Here is a 21718-nt window from a genome sequence, read left to right as displayed (position 1 = left end):
CCTCCCGAGTAGCTGGGATTACAAGCATACACCACCACGCCCGGCTAATTTTTTGTATTTTTAGTAGAGACGGGGTTTCACCATGTTGGCCAGGCTGGTCTCGAACTCCTGACCTTGTGATCCACCCTCCTTGGCCTCCCAAAGTGCTGGGATTACAGGCGTGGAGCCACCGTGCCTGGCCCACAAATAAAATTTTTAAAAGATAAAAGAAAAGTGGGGATTCACTTTCAGTCTTTGTGGGAGAAATTAAGAAATAAAAAGAAAAAGAAAGGAAAAAAAAAGAAAAGTGGGGATGGTGAATCACAAGCCCATTTGGAGGTACCTGCAAGAGACTCAACCAATTTGTGGTAGGCAAAACTGACAGTATGTGTTCTCACAGCACATTCAAACCAGCAGGAAAGTGAGACTTTGAAGACATTATTTCTAATAATAAAAACAGTACTGCACACTAATATTGCAACTACCGTGTGCCAGGGCATTTACAAATATTTACTCATTTCACCATCCCAACAACACTCTAAGATAAATACTATTACTATGACTGCTGCTTTAACATGTGAAAACTAAGGCACAGAAAGGTTAATTAATTTGCCCAAGGTCACACAGTGAGCGGCTGGAAGAGCCAAGATTTAAACCAGCAAGTTTGAATCAAAGTTGCTACACTATAATTAAGCTAACTCAAATGCAGCACTCTGGAAAGAGGTACAGAGTCTTAGAAAGATGTTTTATCTATGGGGAAAAAAAGCAAGATTTATGATGCTTTGATTAGCAAATGTATTAAAATGTCCTTTCCATGTCCTAGGCATCATTCAGAGAACTTCTGTGCTTAAGAAAGACAAGTCCTGGGGCCAGGTGCCGTGGCTCCTGCCTGTAATCCCAGCACTTTGGGAGGCTGAGGCAGGCGGATCACGAGACCAGCCCGGCCAACATGGTGAAACCCTGTCTCTACTACAAATACAAAAAATTAGCTGGGCGTGGTGGCACACACCTGTAATCCCAGCTGCTTGGGAGGTTGAGGCAGGAGAATCGCTTGAAGGCAGGAGGTGGAGGTTGCAGTGAGCAGAGATCACCCCATCACACTCCAGCCTGGGCTACAGAGCAAGACTCCTTCTCAAAAAAAAAAGAAAAAGAAAAAGAAAGACAAGTCCTGGCCAGGCACAGTGGCTCACACCTGTAATCCCAGCACTTTGGGAGGCTGAGGTGGGCAGATTGCTTGAGGTCAGGAGTTCAAGACCAGCCTGGCCATCATCGTGAAACCACATCTCAACTAAAAACATAAAATTCGCCAGGCTTGGTGGCGCACGCCTGCAATCCCAGCTACTAGGAGGCTGAGGCTGGAGAATCCCTTGAACCCAGGAGGTAGAGGTTGCAGTGAGCCAAAATCGTGCCATTGCACTCCAGCCTGGGCGACAGAGAAAGACTCTGTCTCAAAAAAAAAAAAAAACCCTTCTTGGGAAAGGGGGGCCGGAGCACAGCAGGCTGGGTTACTCACTACCCCAGTTCCAGGGAAGGTGGGGCCCTGACCCTAGAATGCTGCAGCAGAGTGAGGAGGGGGCCCCAATTGACCATAAAGAGTGTAGGGACCACCTTCTTTTCCTGTTCTGTTGGGATCAGGCTAGTCATTATTTGTCCCAGCCTGGGGCTCCCCCTGTGGTTTCCAATTTGCGGTTACTTTAACTTAAAATATAAATATTATTTTCTGGAAAATAAAAAGAAAGAAAGACAAGCCATAAGTCTTGGTCTTCTATTTAGTTGTTTTATTATAAATATTAAATTTATTGGGCCATTTAGGGAGGCAACTTATTGAAACTATCACTTTCTCTCACTCTGTTCATAAAGTATATTAACTCTTTCAACTTTGATTCAATAATATTAAATATTTAGCAAGCAATTCAAAGCCCTGAATTGGGCACAACTGGAAAGCAAAGTGACCTGCTTTCCATAATAACTATGACGACCGGTACTACCATTTCTAAACTTCTCTGATGAACTCATAACAACTCCCAGCCTTAGTTGGCATTATTATCCACATTCAATAGATGAGGAAACCCAGATTCAGAGAGGCAAGGAATCTTGCCACCATCCCAAAGCTATGAACAAGAATTCAGGGCTCAAACGTGGGTCTCTCTGACTCCGAACCCCTTGCTCTTGATCCCCGGGCTACCACTGCCCGAATCTCAGTATGACATCGTGTAGCATCTGTAACTGCGGGCAGGGGGTGGTGATGCCACAGCGAGGCTTCACCTTGGTGCCACAGACGCTTTAAGAAGGGACAATCAGTCAGACATTCCTTGGAGGAGGAAGTATTTGATCTTGGCCTGGAAGGTAAAGGTAGAATAAAGACCCAGGAAGTAAAACTGTAACTTTTATCCTACTGCTCCAGGGAAACATTTGAATCAGGTTACAGAGGGGAGATAGTGTGCAGTGCAGATATTTGTACTCAGCATTTTCTACTTCCTCCTACACGCAGTTACTGAGGGCATGTTGATGGTGGTAGAAAAAACACGTCTTACAATCTCTTTCCTGATTGGTTGCAGTCTACTGAGTACACGTGAAGGGCCAAGCAAAACCCTGATGGCCTTTTGTAGAGGTGGATGTCAACGACTGCTTTGGTTCCACATTAGTAGGGGGTAGTGGTAGCAGTGGTTGGCTTTCCTTGACATACAATCTCTGGTCCAAGTTCTCCACCCTCTGTTCGGGTAGACTTTAAAGGGTAATGACTCCTGGCTGGGCACGGTGGCTCACACTTGTCATCTCAGCACTTTGTGAGGCCGAGGTGGGTGAATCACCTGAGGTCGGGAGTTTGAGAACAGCCTGACCAACACGGAGAAACCCCATCTCTACTAAAAATACAAAATTAGCTGGGCATGGTGGCACATGCCTGTAATCCCAGATACTCAGGAGGCTGAGGCAGGAGAATCACTTGAACCCGAGAGGCAGAGGTTGCAGTGAGCCGAGATTGTGCCATTGCACTCCAGCCTGCGTAACAAGAGTGAAACTCCATCCAAAAAAAAGAGTAATGACTCCTAAAGGACTGGCACACGCCATGGGGGAGGAGGAAGGGATATACTGGCTAGAGAAGAGTTCAGAGCACTGAAACCTCCACCCCAACCTATAAGAGTCCTCAGAAGGTCTTGAAGTAGCAAGTCCTCTAGATTTGACACCCCCAACCTCCAAGACCTCCTTACCCCCACTTTGCTCCATACCTTTGTTATGGGATCTTTGGGGTGTCAATTTTCTGGCCGGAAACCTCTCTGGCTGCAGCACCTTTGCCCGAGTTCTGGCCTGCGTCCAGGAAGAATGAGGTACACAGACAAGTGAAGGGTGAACAAGATGAAGAAGAGCTTTATTTAGTGCTAGAACAGCTCAGAGGAGGCCCACAGTGGGTAGCTCCTCTCTGTAGGCAGGTCATCTGTCCAGTGCTCAGTTCTCAGTGGAGAGGAGGCCCTGGAGAGGGTGGCTTCTCTCTGGTGGCAGGTTGTCTCTGCAGCTCTCAGTGGAGAAGGTAGTTCTTCTCTGCAGCCAGCCATCCCATTGTCTCCAGCTATCAGCAGAGAGTACTCCTCTCTGCAGCTGGTCATCCCACCACCTCTCTGCCCTCTTTGTCCTCTGGCCATCCTCTGCCCTGCTGTGGCTGAGCCCAGGGCTTTTATGGACCTCCGAGAAGAGGAAGTGGCTGCCAATTTGTCCACGGGCACCCAGAAGAGGAACCATGAGTCCCTACTACAATCTGCAGGACTGGCAGCCGCACCCCCAGCCTTCAGGCCCTCCCTGGCCTGAAGGCAGGGCCTTGCTGGGGACCTGCCCCCTTCTGCCTCCCATTGCCATTCAAGGCCCCAGGACTTGGCCCCAACCCCACTTCAAGATTGGAGAAGGTGCCAGGAGTGAAGAGAGGCCAGGCAGCGGGAGCAGACACCCCCAAGCCCGCAGGGATGGGGTGGGAGGGGGTCCTTCCTGGGGCCCCCAGGGTGCAGGCTGCAGAGATGCCCAGGTCCTGCACCTAGGAGGGTGGCTGCAGCCACACCCTGGTGTTGGGAACAGTCCCCCAAATCTGGCCATAAACTGACCCAAAAACTGGCCATAAACAAAATCTCTGCAGCACTGTGACATGTTCTTGATGGCCATGACGGCCACGCTGAAGGCTGTTGTTTTACCGGAATGAGAGCAAGGAACACCTGGCCCACTCAGGGCGGAAAACCGCAAAAAGGCATTCCTAAACCACAAACAATAGCATGAGTGATGTGTGCCTTAAGGACATATTCCTGCTGCAGATAACTAGCCAGAGCCCATCCCTTTGTTTCGGCCCATCCCTTTGTTTCCCATAAGGAATACTTTTAATTAATCTATAATCTATAGAAACAATGCTTATCACTGGCTTGCTGTCAATAAATATGTGGGTAAATCTCTGGAGCTGTCAGCTCTAAAGGCTGTCAGCCCCCTGATTTCCCACTCCACACTCTATATTTCTGTATGTGTGTCTAATTCCTCTAGCGCCCCTGGGTTAGGGTCTCCGCGACCAAGCTGGTCTCTGCACCCAGGAAGGCAGATCCTGCCTGCTCCCAGCCCTCCTCCAAGAGCACAGAGGGGCTCAGATCCACAGCCGTAGTCTGGGTGGCTGGGTTTGGGCAGCTGCAGGAGCACCCGAGGAGCTCCCACTCCAACTCAGAAGGTGGGGGGCACCCACCAGCTCCATGGAGTGTGCACCCCGAGCCATGCCTCCCTGCTGCAGCCAGCATGATGGCAGCAGCCACTGCCATCACCTTTATCCACACATTCCAGACCTTCCCAGAACTGTCATATGTGGTATATGGCGTGAAACTAAGGTCTGAAGGAGTAGACTTTTTCTGATAAAGACCCCATCAGAGATTTCCAGATAGTCAACAGGAAAGAGACGATAGCTAGACAAGTAAAATGCAACCAGGCCCAGGCAGTGTGGTGCTGTCTCCTATAGTACCAGCTACTGAGGAGGCTGAGGTAGGAAGATCACTTGAGCCTAGGCGCTGGAGACCAGCCTGGGCAACATAGCAAGATCCCATCTCCAAAAAAAAAAAGTGACCCATTTTGTGTTTGCTATGCCACATAATAGAACAGAGCAGCTAGGAAATTCTGGGGTGGCAAAACCTCAAAGTTCCGCAAGATGGCAGTAGTTCCTAAAAGTTAAATTAGCAATAGTTTGTCTAGGGAACTAGGTGGACGTGGTTAAATTGAGTAATGTAGGCCGGGCGTGGTGGCTCATGCCTGTAATCCCAGCACTTTGGGAGGCTGATGCAGGCGGATCACCTGAGGTTAGGAGTTTGAGACCAGCCTGGCCAAATGATGAAACCCTGTCTCTACTGAAAATACAAAAAAATTAGCCGGGCATGGTGGTGGGCGCCTGTAATCCCAGCTATTCAGGAGGCTGAGGCAGGAGAATCTCTTGAACCTGGGAGGCGGAGGTTGCAGTAGGCCTAGATCACGCCATTGTACTCCAGCCTGGGCAACAAGAGTGAAACTGTCTCAAAAAAAAAAAAAAAAGAAAGAGAACAATTGAGTAATGTGTACTATATATATTTATATATAATATATATTTATATAATATATTTAAATTTAAAATATATTATATAAATATATTATAAAAATAATTTTATATAACATAGATTGTATAGTATATAAATTTAAAATACATATTTTATATATCAATAAATTTAAAATGTTGTATATAAGAAACCACTATATATGTTTATATATTTGTGGGGTTTTCTTGAGACAGGGTCTTGCTCTGTCGCACAGGCTGGAGTGCAGTGGCAAGATCATAGTTCACTGCAGCCTCAACCTCCAGGGCTCAAGTGATCCTCCCACCTCAACCTCCAGAGTAGCCGGAATTAAAGGCATGTCCCACCATGCCCAGCAAATTTTTAAAAATGTTTTTGTAGAAACTGGCTCTCACTTCATTGCCCAGCCTGATCTTGAGCTCCTGGGCTCAAGCAATCCTCCCACCTCAACCTCCCAAAGTGCTGGGATTACAGGCATGAGCCACGGCACTTGGTCTGAGTAAAACAGTTTTAATGCTGCTCAAAAAAGATAAAAAAGATAAACGCAGAAAGGCCTTTCACTTCGAGGTTAGTTTGTTGTTTCTAGGACAAAAAACAGCGAGAAACTGCTAGTATTTGACATAATTTTTCAGAAGGAAGCATATGACTTAGCCACATCTATAAAAATTCACAATGAGGCAAATGACAAGAAATGTCACCATATCAAAGTATACAAAGAAGGGGTTTGTTACAGTGGGTACATTCAGGTCTGAGCAAGGCAGGAGAGGGCTCCCCCGACACACACCAAGAGTGTTGGGCAACCATCAGGTGATGGTCAGGTGGTTGTTAAATGTTTCTGTAAAGTAATAATTGGTCACAGGTGGTGCCAGGGACAGGCAGCCCCCTAATAGAAAACACCTGAAACTGATCATCAGCTTCTCAAAAAGATCTCAGGAGTGGGGAGAAGTAACGCAAGATCCCGGAAGTATGCCAGCATATAAAACCCCAAGTCAAGAGGGCAAGCCCTGCACTTGGTTTCTCAGGTCACCCGCTTAGCCCTCTTCCAAGTTATGCTTTCCTTCTTTTCTTTCCTTTCCTTACTGTTCTAAAGCTTAATAAACTTTCTCGGCTCACTGCAACCTCCGCCTCCCAGGTTCAAGTGATTTGCCTGCCTCAGCCTCCCAAGTAGCTGGGACTAGAGGCGTGTACCACCATGCCCAGCTAATTTTTGTATTTTTAGTAGAGACAAGGTTTCATCATCATGATGGCCAGGCTAGTCTCGAACTACTGACCTCAAGTAATCCACCCGCCTCAGCCTCCCAAAATGCTGGGATTACAGGCATGAGCCACTGTGCCCAGCCTAAAGTGTAATAAACTTTCACTCCTGCTCTGAAACTTGCCTCGGTCCCGCCTTCTGCCTTATGCCCCTCAGTCAAATTCTTTCTTCTGAGGAGGAAAGAATTGAGGTTGCTGCAGATTTGCCACCAGTAACTTGGGTACCTTCCACCAGTAACAACTTCCGTTAAGATGGCAATACACTTCAAATGTATTTTTATTTTGAGACAGGGTCTCACTCTGTTCCCCAGGCTGGAGTACAGTGGCACGATCTCAGCTCACTGAAACCTCCACCTCCCGGGCTCAAGTGATCCTCCCACCTCAGCCTTCCAAGTAGCTGGTACTACAGGCGCATCCTACCATACCCAGCTAATTTTTGTATTTTTAGTAGAGACAGGGTTTTGCTGTGTTGCCCCAAGTGGCCTCAAATTCCTTGGCTCCAGCGATCCACCATCCTCAGCCTCCCAAAGTGCTGGGATTACAGGCATGAGCCACTGCGCCCAGCCAAACTTATCTTTGTGTGTTTGTTATAGGCAAAAGAACCCCAAGGCTGAGGCTCAGCCCAAGAGGTCAAGTGGGTTCAGGAAAGAATTCAAGAGCATGCTGACAGAATAAAGTGAAAGCAAGTTCATTAAGAAAGTAAAGGAATAAAAGAATGGCTACCCCATAGGGAGAGTAGCCCTGATGGGCTGCTGTCTGGCTATATTTATGGTTGCTTCTTGACTATATGCTAAACAAGAGGTGGCTTATTCGTGAGTTTTCCAGGAAAGAGGTGGGGAGGTCTGGACCTTTTAGACCATACAGGGTAACTTCTGAAAGTTGCTATGGCATTTGTAAACTATCATGGTGCTGCAGGAGTTTCTTTTAGCATGCTAATGTATTATAATTACCATAGAATGGGCAGCAAAGGTAACCAGAGGTCTCTTCTGTCACCATCATGGTTTTGGCTGGTTTGGGTTGGCCTTTCTACCACATCCTGTCTTATCAGCAGGGTCTTGTGGCTTATGTCTTGGGAAACTAGTCCTGCCAAACTCCTCTCATTCGGTGTAATCACTATCAAAATTCCAGAGGCCCTTTTTACATAAATTTGCAAGCGAATCCTAACAGTTATATGAAAATTTAGGGAAAGGTAAACCCAATACAGCCCTAACAATTTTGAAAAAGAACAGGCCAGTTGCAGTGGCTCACCCCTCAGCACTTTGGGAGGTGGAGGTGGGAGGACTGTTTGAGGCCAGGAGTTTGAGACCAGCCTGGGCAACATAGCAAGGCCTCATCTCTACAAAAAAAAAAAAAAAAAAAAAAAAGAACAACAACAACAAAGTTAGAGGACCACATTTCTGGATTCCAAAACTTACTACGAAGTTACAATAATCAAGACAGTGTGGTACTAGCATAGGATAGAGCAATAGAATTGAGTCCAGAAATAAACTCTTAGAGTTAGTTGATTTGTGATAAGTATAAAATAATTCTATAGGGAAAAAATAGTATTTTCAATAAGTAATGCTAAGACAAGTGAACATGTATGTGCAAAAGAATGAGGCTGGATGCTTATCTCGCACTGCATACACAAAAATAACTCAAAATGGGTCAAAGAGCTAAAATCATAAAACTTTAGAAGAAAACATAGGTGTAACACCTCATAGGCAATTGATTTGGACAATAGTTTTTTAGGTATGACACCAAAAGCATAAGCAATACATAAAAAGCAGAAATCAAGTGAACTTCATCAAAATTTAAAACTTGTACTGTATAGTATCCAGAAAGTGAGAAGACAATCCATGGAATGGGAGAATATATTCCCAAAGATTGTACCTGATAAGAAACTAGTATCCAGAATATTAAAAAGAATGCTTACAACTCAACAATAAAAAGACAACCCACCCGGTGTGGTGGCTCACGCCTGTAATCCCAGCACTTTGGGAGGCTGAGGCAGGCAGATCACCTGAGGTCAGGAGTTCAAGACCAGCCTGGCCAACATGGTGAAACCCTGTCTCTACTAAAAATACAAAAATTAGCCAGGCATGATGACGGGTGCCTGTAATCCCAGCTACTAGGGAGGCCGAGGCAGGAGAGTTGCTTGAACTCAGGAGGTGGAGGTTGCAGTGAGCCGAGATTGCACCACTGCACTCCAACCAGAGCAAGATTCCATCTCAGAAAAATAAAATAAAATAAATTACCCAATTTTAAAATGAGAAAGGATTTGAGGCCGGGCACAGTAGCTAATGTCTGTAATCCCAGCACTTTGGGAAGCCAAGGCAGTCAGATCACCTGAGGTTAGGAGTTCGAGACCAGCCTGGCCAACATGGTGAAACCCTGTCTCTACTAAAAATACAAAAATTGGCCGGGCGCGGTGGCTCATGCCTGTAATCCCAGCACTTTGGGAGGCCGAGGCAGATGGATCACGAGGTCAGGAGATAGAGACCATCCTGGCTAACACAGTGAAACCCTGTCTCTACTAAAAATACAAAAAATTAGCCGGGCGTGGTGGAGGGCGCCTGTAGTCCCAGATACTTGGGAGGCTGAGGCAGGAGAATGGCATGAACCCGGGAGGCGGAGCTTGCAGTGAGCTGAGATTGTGCCACTGCACTCCAGCCTGGGCCACAGAGCGAGACTCCGTCTCAAAAAACAATACAAAAATTAGCTGGGCATGGTGGCGGGCTCTTGTAAACCCAGCTACTCCCAACTACTAGGGAGGCTGAGGCAGGAGAATGGCTTGAACCCAGAAGGCAGAGGTTACAGTGAATCAAGATAACGCCACTGCACTCCATCCTGGGCGACAGAGTGAGACTCCGTCTCAAAAACAAAAAAACAAAAAAAACCTCATACACTGCTGGTGGGAATGTAAAATGATGCCACTACTTTGAAAAGCAGTTTGGCAGTTCCTCAAAAGGCTAAACACAGAGTTACTATATGATGAGCACTCTCACTTCTAAGGTATATGCCCAGAAGAACTGAAAACATATATCCATATAAAAATTCATATACAAATATTCATAGCAGCATCATCCATAATAGCAAAAAAGTGGAAACAATCTAAATTTCCATCAACTGATGAATAAACTAAATGCGGTATATCCACACAATAGAGTATTATCCAGCCATAAAATGTAATGAAGTACTGGTACACTCTATAGCATAGATGAACCTTGAAACATGCTAAGTGAAGGAAGTCAGACACGAAAGGCCACATGTTTATTTTTATAAAATATCCAGAATAGGCAAATCGTAGAGACAGAAAATGGATTATTTGTTTCTAGAGGCTGGGGGAAGAGGAGGATTAGAGTGGCAGCTCACTGGTATGGAGTTTCTTTCTAGGTAGATGGAAATGTTCTGGAATTAGATAATGGTGATGATTGCACAACTCTAAATATACTAAAATCCACTGCATCATTTACTTTAAAGGGGCAAATTTTATGGCTTGTGAATTACATTTCAATAAAAAGAAGACGAGGAAACCTAGGATATGTCACAATCCCATGCCACAAACTACTTACGCTTCCAATATAAAAACTATATCAACAATAGTTTACATCATGTTCAGTACATTGCTTGCTAAAGTAAGGTCATGAATATATCAAAATATTTTATAAAAGTTAAAATTTAGTAGATCCATCATTTCTCTTTTCATTCCATCACTGATTCATTCAATATATATTTATGTGTATGCCAGGCTCTTCATCAGGTAAAGTGTTTAGGAGAGAGATAAAGATAAAACTGATGAGAATTCTGCACTTGAGCTACAGCACACTCTCCAAGAATTACAGCATGAGACATAAAACGAAAAGAAGGCTTGGAGGAGATTCACACGAAATAGTACTGTTCAGGAGAGGGGGTGATAATTCCAATGGAAGAGATAACTGACTTCATGGAGGACAGAAGGAGACAGTATTTGAACTGCCCTTGAAGTATGGTTATATTTTGGGGATGTGGAGATGTGGGGTAGGGTGATATGCTGGGGTTCCAGATGGTCCAGAAATATACAATCACCAGAACCAAAGATCCAGAGGTAGGAGATATGAGCTGTTCAATTTGGCTGAGCTAACAGTGTTTGGAGTGGGAGCTTGAAGAAGCTGAAAATGAAGATACCACCTAGACAGAGAAAGACTTCCAGTGTTTGACTGAACTGCAATTTTATTGTGTATGCATTGAAGAATCTTTTTTTTTTTTTTGTATTCTCTAAAGATTTTTAAAATATTTTAAGTTCTGGATACAAGCGCAGGATGTGTGGGTTTGTTACATAGGTAAACATGTCCCATGGTGGTTTGCTGCACCTATCAACCCATCACCTAGGTATTAAGCCCCACATGCATTAGCTAGTTATCCTGATGCTCTCCCTCCTACGGCCCCTGCATCAGGCCCCAGTGTGTGTTGATCTCATCCCTGTGTCCGTGTGTTCTCATTGTTCAGCTTCCACTTAAAAGTGAGAACATGTGGTGTTTGTTTCCTGCTCCTCTGTTAACAGTTTGCTGAGGATAATGGCTTCCAGATTCAACCATGTCCCTGCAAAGGACATGATCTCATTCCTTTTAAAAAAGAAAAAAAAAATTTCCATAGGTTTTTGGGGAACAGGTGGTATTTGGTTACATGCGTAAGTAATTAAGTGCTTATTTGTGAGATTCTGGTGCACCCATCACCTGAGCAGTATACACTGAACCCAATTTGTATTCTTTTATCCTTCACCCCCCTCCCACCCTTTCCCCTGAGTCCCCAAAGTCCATTGTATCCTTCTTATGCCTTTGCATCCTCATAGCTTATCTCCCACTTATGAGTGAGAACACACAATGTTTGGTTTTCCATTCCTGAGTTACTTCCTTTAGAGTAATAGTCTCCAGGTTGCTGTGAATGTCATTAATTCATTCCTTTTTATGGCTGAGTAGTGTTTAGGTGAGGTTATTTGTAAGTAATTAATATTGAGTAAAGAAGATTCATCCACAGTGGCAAAGACACATAACTTCTAAGTATCTTAAACCACATCTAAATGGTACCAAAACATGCAGTCAATTCTAAAAGCTCAGCTAATGATATTTCATAATATAGGAAAATATTCACAACATATTTTTGTGTAAAAAAAAAGCAGACTTCAAAATGGAATACGCATTATGATTCCAATCATGTAAAAGTTATACATGAACACATACAAAAATTAACAGATATAAACAAATGGAAGAATGAATGGAGAGACAGATGATAGATTGAGTGGTGGTGGTGAATAACAGATTTTTTAAAAAATTGTGCCTTTCTATATTTTCAAAACCATCTAAATAAGTATGACCTTTGGAGTTAGAAAATGATATGTATTTTAAATCCATAATTCAACTACTTATCTATATGATGCCAAACTGGATTAGGCTGAATTATCAGCAAGTGAATAAAATAGTTCCTTCATCCATGGAGAAACATCCATTTATGACATTCTTTGAATTCCTCTTCTGTTAGAATTCTTTATGAATTTAAGATAAAAACATGGCCAGACTCAAGATTTCAATATAACGATTACTTTTTCATGTTCAGTAATAACCAATTAAAAGAATTGATAAAAAATCTGATTCACTGTATCACCAAAAGCTGTAATGGCTGCACTGCACAGTATTCCATGGTGTATGTGTACCACATTTTCTTTATCCAGTCTATCTTTGATGGGCATTTGCTATTGTGTCTTTGCTATTGTGAAGAGTGCTGCAATGAACAAAAATGTGCATGTATCTATAATAAAATGGTTTATATTCCTTTGGGCATATACCCAGTAATGGGATTGCTGGGACAAATAGTATTTCTAGTTCTAGATCTTTGAGGAATAGCCACACACGCTTCCACAATGGTTGAACTAATTTATATTTCCACCAACAATGTAAAAGTGTTCCTACTTCTCCACAGCCTCGCCAGCATCTGTTGTTTTTTGACTTTTTAATAATCACCATTCTGACCGACATGAGATGGTACCTCATTGTGGTTTTCATTTGCATTTCTCTAATGATCAGTAATGTTGAGCTTTTTTTTATATGTTTGTTGGCCACATAAATGTCTTCTTTTGAGAAGTGTCTGTTCATGTCCTTTGTCCACTTTTTGATGGGGTTGTTTTTTTCCTTGCAAATTTGTTTTAAGTTCCTTGTAGGTTCTGGATATTAGACCTTTGTCAGATGGATAGATTGCAAACATTTTCTCCCATTCTGTAGGTTGCCTGTTCACTCTAATGATAGTTTCCTTTGCTGTGCAGGAGCTCTTTAATTAGATCCCATTTGTAATTTTTGCTTTTGTTGCAATTGCTTTTGATGTTTTTGTCATGAAATCTTTGCTTGTGCCTATGTCTTGAATGGTATTAACCGGATTTTCTTCTAGGGTCATTATAGTTTTAGGTTTTACATTAAGTCTTTAATCTTGAGTTAATTTTTGTATAAGGTGTAAGGAAGGGGTCAGTTTCAATTTTCTGCATATGGCTAGCCAGTTTTCCCAGCACCATTTATTAAATAGGGAATCTTTTCCCCATTGCTTGTTTTTGTCAGGTTTATCGATGATCAGATGGCTGTAGATGTGTGGTCTTCTTTCTCTGTTCTCTATTCTGTTCCATTGGTCTATGTGTCTGTTTTTGTACCAGTACCATGCCATTTTGGCTACTGTAGCTTTGCAGTATACTTTGAAGTTGGGTAGTGTGATGCTTCCAGCTTTGTTCTTTTTGCTTATTGTTGTCTTGGTTATACGGGCTCTTTTTTGGTTCCATTTGAATTTTAAAGTAGTTTTTTTCTAATTCTGTGAAGAATGTCAATGGTAGTTTCATGGGAACAGCAATGAACCTATAAATTACTTCGGGTAGTATGGCCATTTTCATGATATTGATTCTTCCTATCCACGAGAATGGAATGCTTTTTCATTTGTGTCCTCTCTTATTTCCTTGAGCAAGTGGTTTGTAGTTCTCCTTGAAGAGGTCCTTCACATCTCTTATTAGCTGTATTCCTAGGTATTTTATTCTCTTTGTAGCAACTGTGAATGGGAGTTCATTCATAATTTGGCTCTCTGCTTGTGTATTGTTGGTGTATAGAATGCTTGTGATTTCTGCACATTTTGTATCCTGAGACTTTGCTGAAGTTGCTTATCAGCTTAAGGAACTTTTGGGTTGAGATAATGGGGTTTTCTAGATATAGTATCATGTCATCTGCCAACAGACAGTTTTACTTCCTCTCTTCCTATTTGAATACCCCTTATTTCTTTCTCTTGCCTGATTTTCTTCGCCAGAACTTCCAATACTCTGTTAAATAGGAGTGGTGAGAGAGGGCATCCCTGTCTTGTGCCAGTTTTCAAGGTGAATGCTTCCAGCTTTTGCCCATTCAGTATGATATTGGCTGTGAGTTTGTCATGAATGGTTCTTATTATTTTGAGATGTTTTCCATCAATACCTACTTTATTGAGAGTTTTTAACATGAAGCAACGTTGAATTTTATGAAGGCCTTTTCTGTATCTATTGAGATAATCATGTGGTTTTTGTCTTTAGTTCTGTTTATGTGATGAATTATGTTTCTTGATTTGCGTATGTTGAACCAGCCTTGCATCCCAGGGATGAAGCCAACATTCCAAACATTTTATTTATTTTTTATTTATTTATTTATTTATTTATTTTTGAGACAGAGTCTCGCACTGTTGCCCAGGCTGGAGTGCAGGGGCAAGATCTCAGCTCACTGCAAGCTCCACCTCCCAGGTTCATGCCATTCTCCTGCCTCGGCCTCCCGAATAGCTGGGACTACAGGCGCCCGCCACAACGCCTGGCTAATTTTTTGTATTTTTAGTAGAGACAGGGTTTCACATGTTAGCCAGGATGGTCTTGATCTCCTGACCTCATGATCCGCCCGCCTTGGCCTCCCAAAGTGCTGGGATTACAGGCGTGAGCCACTGCGCCCGGCCTCCAAACATTTTAATCTCATAACTGCATCACTTGGGTTAACTAGGTTGAGATAAATATAAACTCTCAATTTTTTTCCCTCACATAAAAGTCTAGAGGTAGGTAATTAGGGCTGACACAGTGATTCTACAGCGATTCTGTTCCTTCATGCCCTTATCCAACAAGGCTTCTTGCTGCTCACTACCCAGCTACCCCTATGTGTGGCCCTTATCTTCATGGTTCAAGATGGCAGCTAGGGCTGCTAGGTAGTTAAGATCCCTCTCACACACTTTCCTTCTGTCATAATTAACACAGGGTTTTAACTCATGAGGCCAAGCATACACATTACTTCCCACTGGCACCCCTATGCAATATTAAATGCAAAGATACCCTCAGGAGTCCTGTGCTCAAAACAAGCACAAAATAACTTTTTGTTGTTGTTTGTGGTGCTGGTGGTTTTATTTATTTATTTTTTCTGAGGGTCTCACTCTATCTCCCATGCTGAAGTGCAGTGGTGTGATCACAGCTCACCATAACGTTGACCTCTCTGGGCTCAGGGGATCCGCCCACTTCAGCCTCCCAAGTAGCTGGGACTACAGGAACACGCCACCATGCCCAGCTAAATTCTGTATTTTTTTGTAGAGATGGAGTCTTGCTATGTTGCCCAGGCTGGTCTTGAACTCCTGGGCTCAAGTGATCCGTCCACCTCAGCCTCCCAAAGTACTCAGATTATAGGTATGAGCCACCATGGCGTCAAAATAACTTGGAAAGTAGGAATAATTGCTTGTTGTTCCTGAAAACTGTCTCTTCCACACTTTTCAGCCTCTGTTGCGTGATCATGACAAAATATACACAAATAGATATACAGATACACATCAGTTAAAACTAACCTCAAGAAATAGAAAAATAAATAAATCATAAAACATTTAAAAAGTGGTATTCTGACATACTGCCCAGAGGTACCCCTGTTTAGCAATTTAAAAAAGATTTTAAAATAATAATAGGCCAGGTGCAATGGCTCACACCTGTAATCCCAGCACTTTGGGAGGCCGAGGCTGGTGAATCACCTGAGGTCAGGAGTTCAAGACCACCCTTGCCAACATGGTGAAACCCTGTCTCTACTAAAAACACAAAAATTAGCCAGGTGTGGTGGCAGGAGCCTGTAATCCCAGCTACTCGGGAGGCTGAGGCAGAAGAATTGCTTGAATCCAGAAGGCAGAGGTTGCAATGAGCCAAGATCATGCCACTGCACTCCAGCCTGGGCGGCAGAATGAAACTCTGTCTCAATAATAATAATAATAATAGTAAGAAACTCTAATGATATTTCAAACAATGGTCCCCTTTTAGGTCACACTATCAAATCAGAGAAAGATATGCTTGATTAGCTGTAAAATGCAATTTGAGGTCTAGATGAACGAACAAGTAACCTCTAAATCAGAAGGCTATTGTTACAAACTGAATGTTTGTATCCCCCCTAGAATTCAAAGGGGAGACAGTATCCCCAGTGTGACAGTATCAGAAGGTGGGGCCTTTGGGAGGTAATTAGGTCATGAGAGTAGAGCCCTCATAAATGGGATTTGTGACCTTAAAGAAGATACACTTCAGAGTTTGCATCCTCTTTCTCTGCCATGTGAGAACATGAAAAGACTGACATCTGGTAAGATCTGGAAGCATGCCTTACCAGACACCAGATATGCTACCACTTAGATGCTGGATTTCCCAGCCTCCGGAACTGTGAGAAATAACTGCTGTTTAAGTCACCTGGTCTATGGTAATTTGGTATAGTTGCCCAAATGGACTGTGATGGTTAATACTGCATATCAACTTGATTGAATAGAAGGATGCAAAGTGTTCCCGGGTACATCTGTGAGGGTGCTGCCAAAGGAGATTTAACATTTGAGTCAGTGGACTGGGAAAGGCAGACCATCTTCAATCTGGGTGGGCACCATCTAATTAGCTGCCAGCACTGCCAGAATAAAAGCAGGCAAAACATGGAAAGACTAGACTGGTGTAGTCTTCTGGCCTCCATCTTTCTCTCATGCTGAATGCTTCCTGCCCTCAAACATTGGACTCCAAGTTCTTCAGCTTTGGGACTTGAATTGGCTTCCTTGCTTGCAGATGACCTATTGTGGGACCTAACTTTGTGATCATGTGAGTCAATACTCCTTAATAAACTCTTCTTTTTATATACATGTATCCTACTAGTTCTGTCCCTCTAGAGAAACATGACTAATACATTGAGTAAGATAGTTCCTGTCTTTTTTTTTTTAAAGAGATGGGGTCTTGCTCTATTGCCCAGGTTGGTATGCACTGGCCATTCGTAGGCACAAACATAGCATGCTATGACCCTGAACTCCTGGGTTCAAAAGATCCTCCTACCTCAGCCTCCCAAGTAACTGGGAACACAGGTACCCACCCCCACACCCAGCTAATTTTTGTATTTTTACTAGGGACAGCGTTTACCATGTTGGCCAGGCTGGTCTCGAACTCCTGACCTGAAGTGATCTGCCCTCCTTGGCCTCCCAAAGTGCTGGGATTACAGGTGTGAGCCACTACGTCCAGACTTTTGGTTTCTTATGTGTAGGAGAGGATAAGTTTCTTTCTCAGAGTGTGCTGCAGCCAGACATAATATTTCTCCTTGGCAGAAACTCTGCTGTTCCAATCATACATGTAGCCATTGAGTTCAATGTGAAGATCCAGGAGTGGGCGTTTTCTGGAGAAAACAAGAAAGGCAAAATTTAATGCCATGCAAATATCAAAGAGAAGACTGTCGTTAGGGCGAAATGAGCCAACAGATGTGAAAGTTCTTTGCAACTGTTCCTTTCTGAAGGCACCACAAGCTGCTTAGCAAATGATCCAGACTAACTTGCAACACTCTGGCTTGATGGCCACCATCCCCTCAAGCGGCTGCTGAGTTTCACTCTGGGAACATACCAGCCAGATGATAACCCACGTGGATCATCTATGCAAATAGGGATGGGCTCCAAAGGCCCATGGAGTATCTATCTTGGAAGGCTGAGTGGCTCCTGCTCTAACCCCCGCTTCCTGCTGGGCCACCACTAAGGAGGCCAGGTAAAGAAGGCCATGAGATTTATTCCTGGGGTACGCAGAGGTACAGCCCAGAATGCATTTGACAGGTGGCTCAGAAACATCATTCTAAATTGTAATTAGAGTGCAACTGAAAAAGGTCAGTTAATCTTATACTTGAAGTACACTGTGGCTTCATTCAGCTTAAACGGAAACCAGCTCACTGATGTTTCTCTTAGAAAAGTATTCTTGCCAATAAACATTAAAAAAAATGTTTATATAACAAAGCCTTCCAGATCTGAACAGTCAGATACCACTTTTCACCTATCAAATTGTCAAAACTTGAGGAAATATAAGAGCATGCAGTGTCAGGGAGAACTCAGGGACATAGCTACTCTCCTATAAAGCTGATATGACCATCCTATAGGACATCTAGTAAGATGCATCCAAGGCTTGAAAAATGCATGTCCTTTGACTCAGTAATTCCACTTCCGGGAATTGTCTCCCTAGAAAACAATTAAGGATAAGAACAAATACTAAGTTGCAAGGATGTTTAATACTTACTCTGTATGAAAGCAAACACTATGCAACAACTGAAGATTGATCAAGTAAATTAAGCTATGGCCATATTATGGGCCATTAAACTGATGCTGTAGAAATGTGACTACTGACATGCAAAAATGTTTGTAATCTACTGTTAAGCAAACTAAAAGCAGGTTATAAAGTGATGGCAGGCTGTGAGTGTCTTTCAGGTAACACACGGGCTAGAGGGGTGCCTGTCCTTGCCCTCTCCCTGTGTGCCCCATTGCCACGCCTTGAAAAATTGAGGAAATCAAGGACTTTCTGCTCACAGCCAGGTGAAAGGATGCCAAATCTGTCAAGATCAAGAAAAATAAGGATAATGTGAACTTTCAAGTTCGATGCAGCAGATACCTTCAGAGAAAGAGAAGGCAGAGAAACTGAAGCAGTCCTTGTCCCCTGCTTTGGCAGTAAAGGAGCTGAAATGAGCCAGACATGGAGATTTGAATTGTATTGAAATTTTTTTAATTAAAAAAAAGAAACAATAGATGATGATTCCATCTGGGCTTACAAACATACTTCCGGGCTGGGCGCAGCGGCTCACTTTGGGAGGCCGAGGCAGGAGGATCACTTGAGGTCAGGAGTTCGGGACCAGCCTGGCCAACATGGTGAAACCCCACCTCTACTAAAAATACAAAAATTAGCAGAGCCGTGGTGGTGTGCGCCTGTAGTCCCAGCTATTCAGGAGACTGAGGCAGGAGAATTGCCTGAACCTGGGAGGTGGACGTTGCAGTAAGCCGAGGTGTGCCACTGCACTCCAGCCTGGGCAACAGAGCGAGACGTCATCTCAAAAAACAAACAAACAAAAAAGATATACTTCTATATGACTGTGTGGGTATCAAATAAAAAAAGATCTGGAAGGTGGCTGAGCATGGTGGCTCATGCCTGTAATCCCAGCACTTTGGCAGGCTGAGGTGCGTGGATCACTTGAGGCCAGGAGTTCCAGACCAGCCTGGCCAACATGGTGAAAACTCTGTCTCCATTAAAAATACAAAAATTAGCCAGGTGTGATGGCGGGCGCCTGTAATCCCAGCTACTTGGGAAGCTGAGGCAGGAGGGAGAATCACTGGAACCCAGGAGGCGGAGGTTGCAGTGAGCCAAGATCATGCCACTGTACTCCAGCCTGGGCAACAAGAGTGAAACTCTGTCTCAAAAAAAAAAGGAAAATTAAAAATAAAAATTTGTAGCCAGACACAGTGGCTCACACTTGTAATCCTAGCGCTTTGGGAGGCCAAGGCAGGCAGATCACCTGAGTCAGGAGTTCAAGACTGGCCTGGTCAACATGGTGAAACCCAGTCTCTACTAAAAATACAAAAATTAGCCAGGGCGTGGCATGGTGGCACATGCCTGTAATCCCAGCTACTTGGGAGGGTGAGGCAGGAGAACTGCTTGAACCTGGGAGGCGGAGGTTGCAGTGAGCCAAGATTGTGCCAATACACTCCAGCCTGGGCAACAGAGCAAGACTCCACCTCAAAAAAAATAATAAATAAGTAAATAAATAAATTTGTTATTTGTATTTATTTATTTATTTATTGGAGACAAGGTCTCCTTCTGTTGCTCAGGCTGCAGTGCAGTAGTGCAATCATGACTCACTGCAGCCTCAAACTCCTGGGCTCAAGCAATCCTCCTACCTTAGCCTCCCAAGCAGTTGGGACTATAAGCGCACACCACCACCCCCAACTAATTTTAAAATTTTTTATAGAGCAAGTTCTCACTTTGTTGCCCAGGCTGAAAATTTCTTAATTTTGAAGAAAAGTATTCAAACTACAAACTAACTAACTACAAAGTATTTATAAATCATGCTGGGTCTATACTGTAGTCCTAGGGCAACCCCAATGCAGGAGGGAAAATCTCTTTTCCTCCTGGAAGAGAAGGGCAGCAAATGTGGCACAGTGGTAATTCCCATCCTGGTGGCATGAAAGTAAGTAGGTGGTTCAGAACTGACCATCTCCTGGGGGCTCACCTTTCTTGTCTCAGTTTCTGGGAGAGGCACTGCAGGTACAAGGACGGTGAGCTGTGGGACCACTCCAGCAGGGACACATCCGCAGTGCACAGGCTCCAGAAGAAGTCAGCTTCTCGGTGAACTGTGCACAGCCCTCGCTTCTGAGCCTTGAATTCCACATTCTTCATTGCTGGCCCATCCACCTCCAAGAGGCTGCTGTCCTCCAGCTGGCCCTCTGACACCACATAGTTCTGAATAAAAAATATCTTCGGCTTCCCTGCTAGATAAGGGCATGAATCTCCCATGAACATCCTCCTGATGTGATGCAGGGGGAGCCCTGAGTGAGTCTGATCCACACCATACACACTCTGGGAGCCTCCTCGGCTCACCAGGACACACACAAAGCTGTCGTAGTCTCGGTGCTCGGGCATACAGGCAAATTGGCCAAGAATCTGGGATATACCATGCATACTGAGATGCAAGAATTTCTGGACTTCATAGCCCAGGGAAGTGAAGGTGTCTCGAAGAAGCTCTGGGGAAAACAAAAAACAAACATGGAAAACAACACTGGAGTGAGGAGAGCTCAAGAGGACTGGGTAGGAATCCTAGACACGGTCTAATCTCCATTATGAAAAGCTTCTGCTTTTGTGTCATATTTTGATGTGCCCGAGTCCTGCGCAGTTGGAACAAGAACCACATGAATCATGAAAGATGTGATTTTAGGTCCCTAAATATGGTCTATACCCTGCTATACCACTGTTCCTGCCTGATGCCAGCCACAGGCACAGACTGAGCCCACTCTAGTCCAATCAAACCAAGGGGGGACAAAACCTTTTTTTCTTCAACAATCTTCTTATTGAAGTCCAGACCTCACAATCTTTCTCTCTTCTGAGTGGCTCACTGTGGGAGAAGCCCACCACCACATCATGAAAGTACTCAAGCAGTCCCGCAGAGGGGCCCACATGAAGAACAGGCTTCCTTCCAACAGCTAGCACCAACTTCCCAGTCATGTGAGTGACCACCATAGAAGTGGATCCTCCAATCCCAATCAAGCATTCAGATGACTCAGCTGACAACTGACCACAACTTCACTAGACTCTGGGCCAGAACAGCCCAGCTAAGCTGCTCCTAAATTCCTCACCCACAGGTGAGGATACAATTAAATTAGTAACTGTGAAGATATAATTAAATTAGTACTGTTGTTTTTAGCCACTAAATTTTGGAGTGATTTGTATACATTTTTAGGTAAATAATTCACTAGGTAAGTCCTTTCACCTTTCCTATCAGTAAAAGGAAAAGGCTTCTTACTTTTCTCCTTTGCTTGGCCCACAACTAAGGATTAAATAATGAATTATTGGCTGGGCGCAGTGGCTCACCTGTAATCCCAGCATTTTGGGAGGCTGAGGCGGGCAGATTACCTGAGGTCAGGAGTTCAAGACCAGCCTAGCCAACATGGCG

General features: G+C 43.9%; 1 protein-coding gene and 1 pseudogene across 8 annotated transcripts in view; one reads left to right on the top strand and one right to left on the bottom strand.

The window, feature by feature from the left end:
• Positions 1-10015: 10015 nt before the first annotated feature.
• The window catches only part of CFLAR (CASP8 and FADD like apoptosis regulator), a 55344-nt gene continuing 43641 nt past the window's right edge, over positions 10016-21718 (bottom strand). For 7 of the 8 annotated variants that reach the window (XM_054476854.2, XM_063648343.1, XM_054476857.2 and 4 more), the window contains 2 exons: positions 20282-20792; positions 10016-17425 (listed from right to left, as the gene is read on the bottom strand). In XM_054476854.2, the coding sequence (XP_054332829.1) occupies positions 17287-17425; positions 20282-20792 (650 nt within the window). In that variant the 3' untranslated portion in view covers positions 10016-17286. The remainder of the gene's footprint in view (positions 17426-20281; positions 20793-21718) is intronic. The other variant, XR_010122946.1, reaches the window with a different exon arrangement.
• On the top strand, positions 18559-18746 carry LOC129031169 (large ribosomal subunit protein eL38-like; annotated as a pseudogene).

Source organism: Pongo pygmaeus, chromosome 11, assembly GCF_028885625.2.
Source record: "Pongo pygmaeus isolate AG05252 chromosome 11, NHGRI_mPonPyg2-v2.0_pri, whole genome shotgun sequence".
Classification (NCBI taxonomy): Eukaryota; Metazoa; Chordata; class Mammalia; order Primates; family Hominidae; genus Pongo; species Pongo pygmaeus.
The sequence above is the reverse complement of the archived record's forward strand: the minus strand, read 5'-3'. Positions and strand labels throughout refer to the sequence as shown.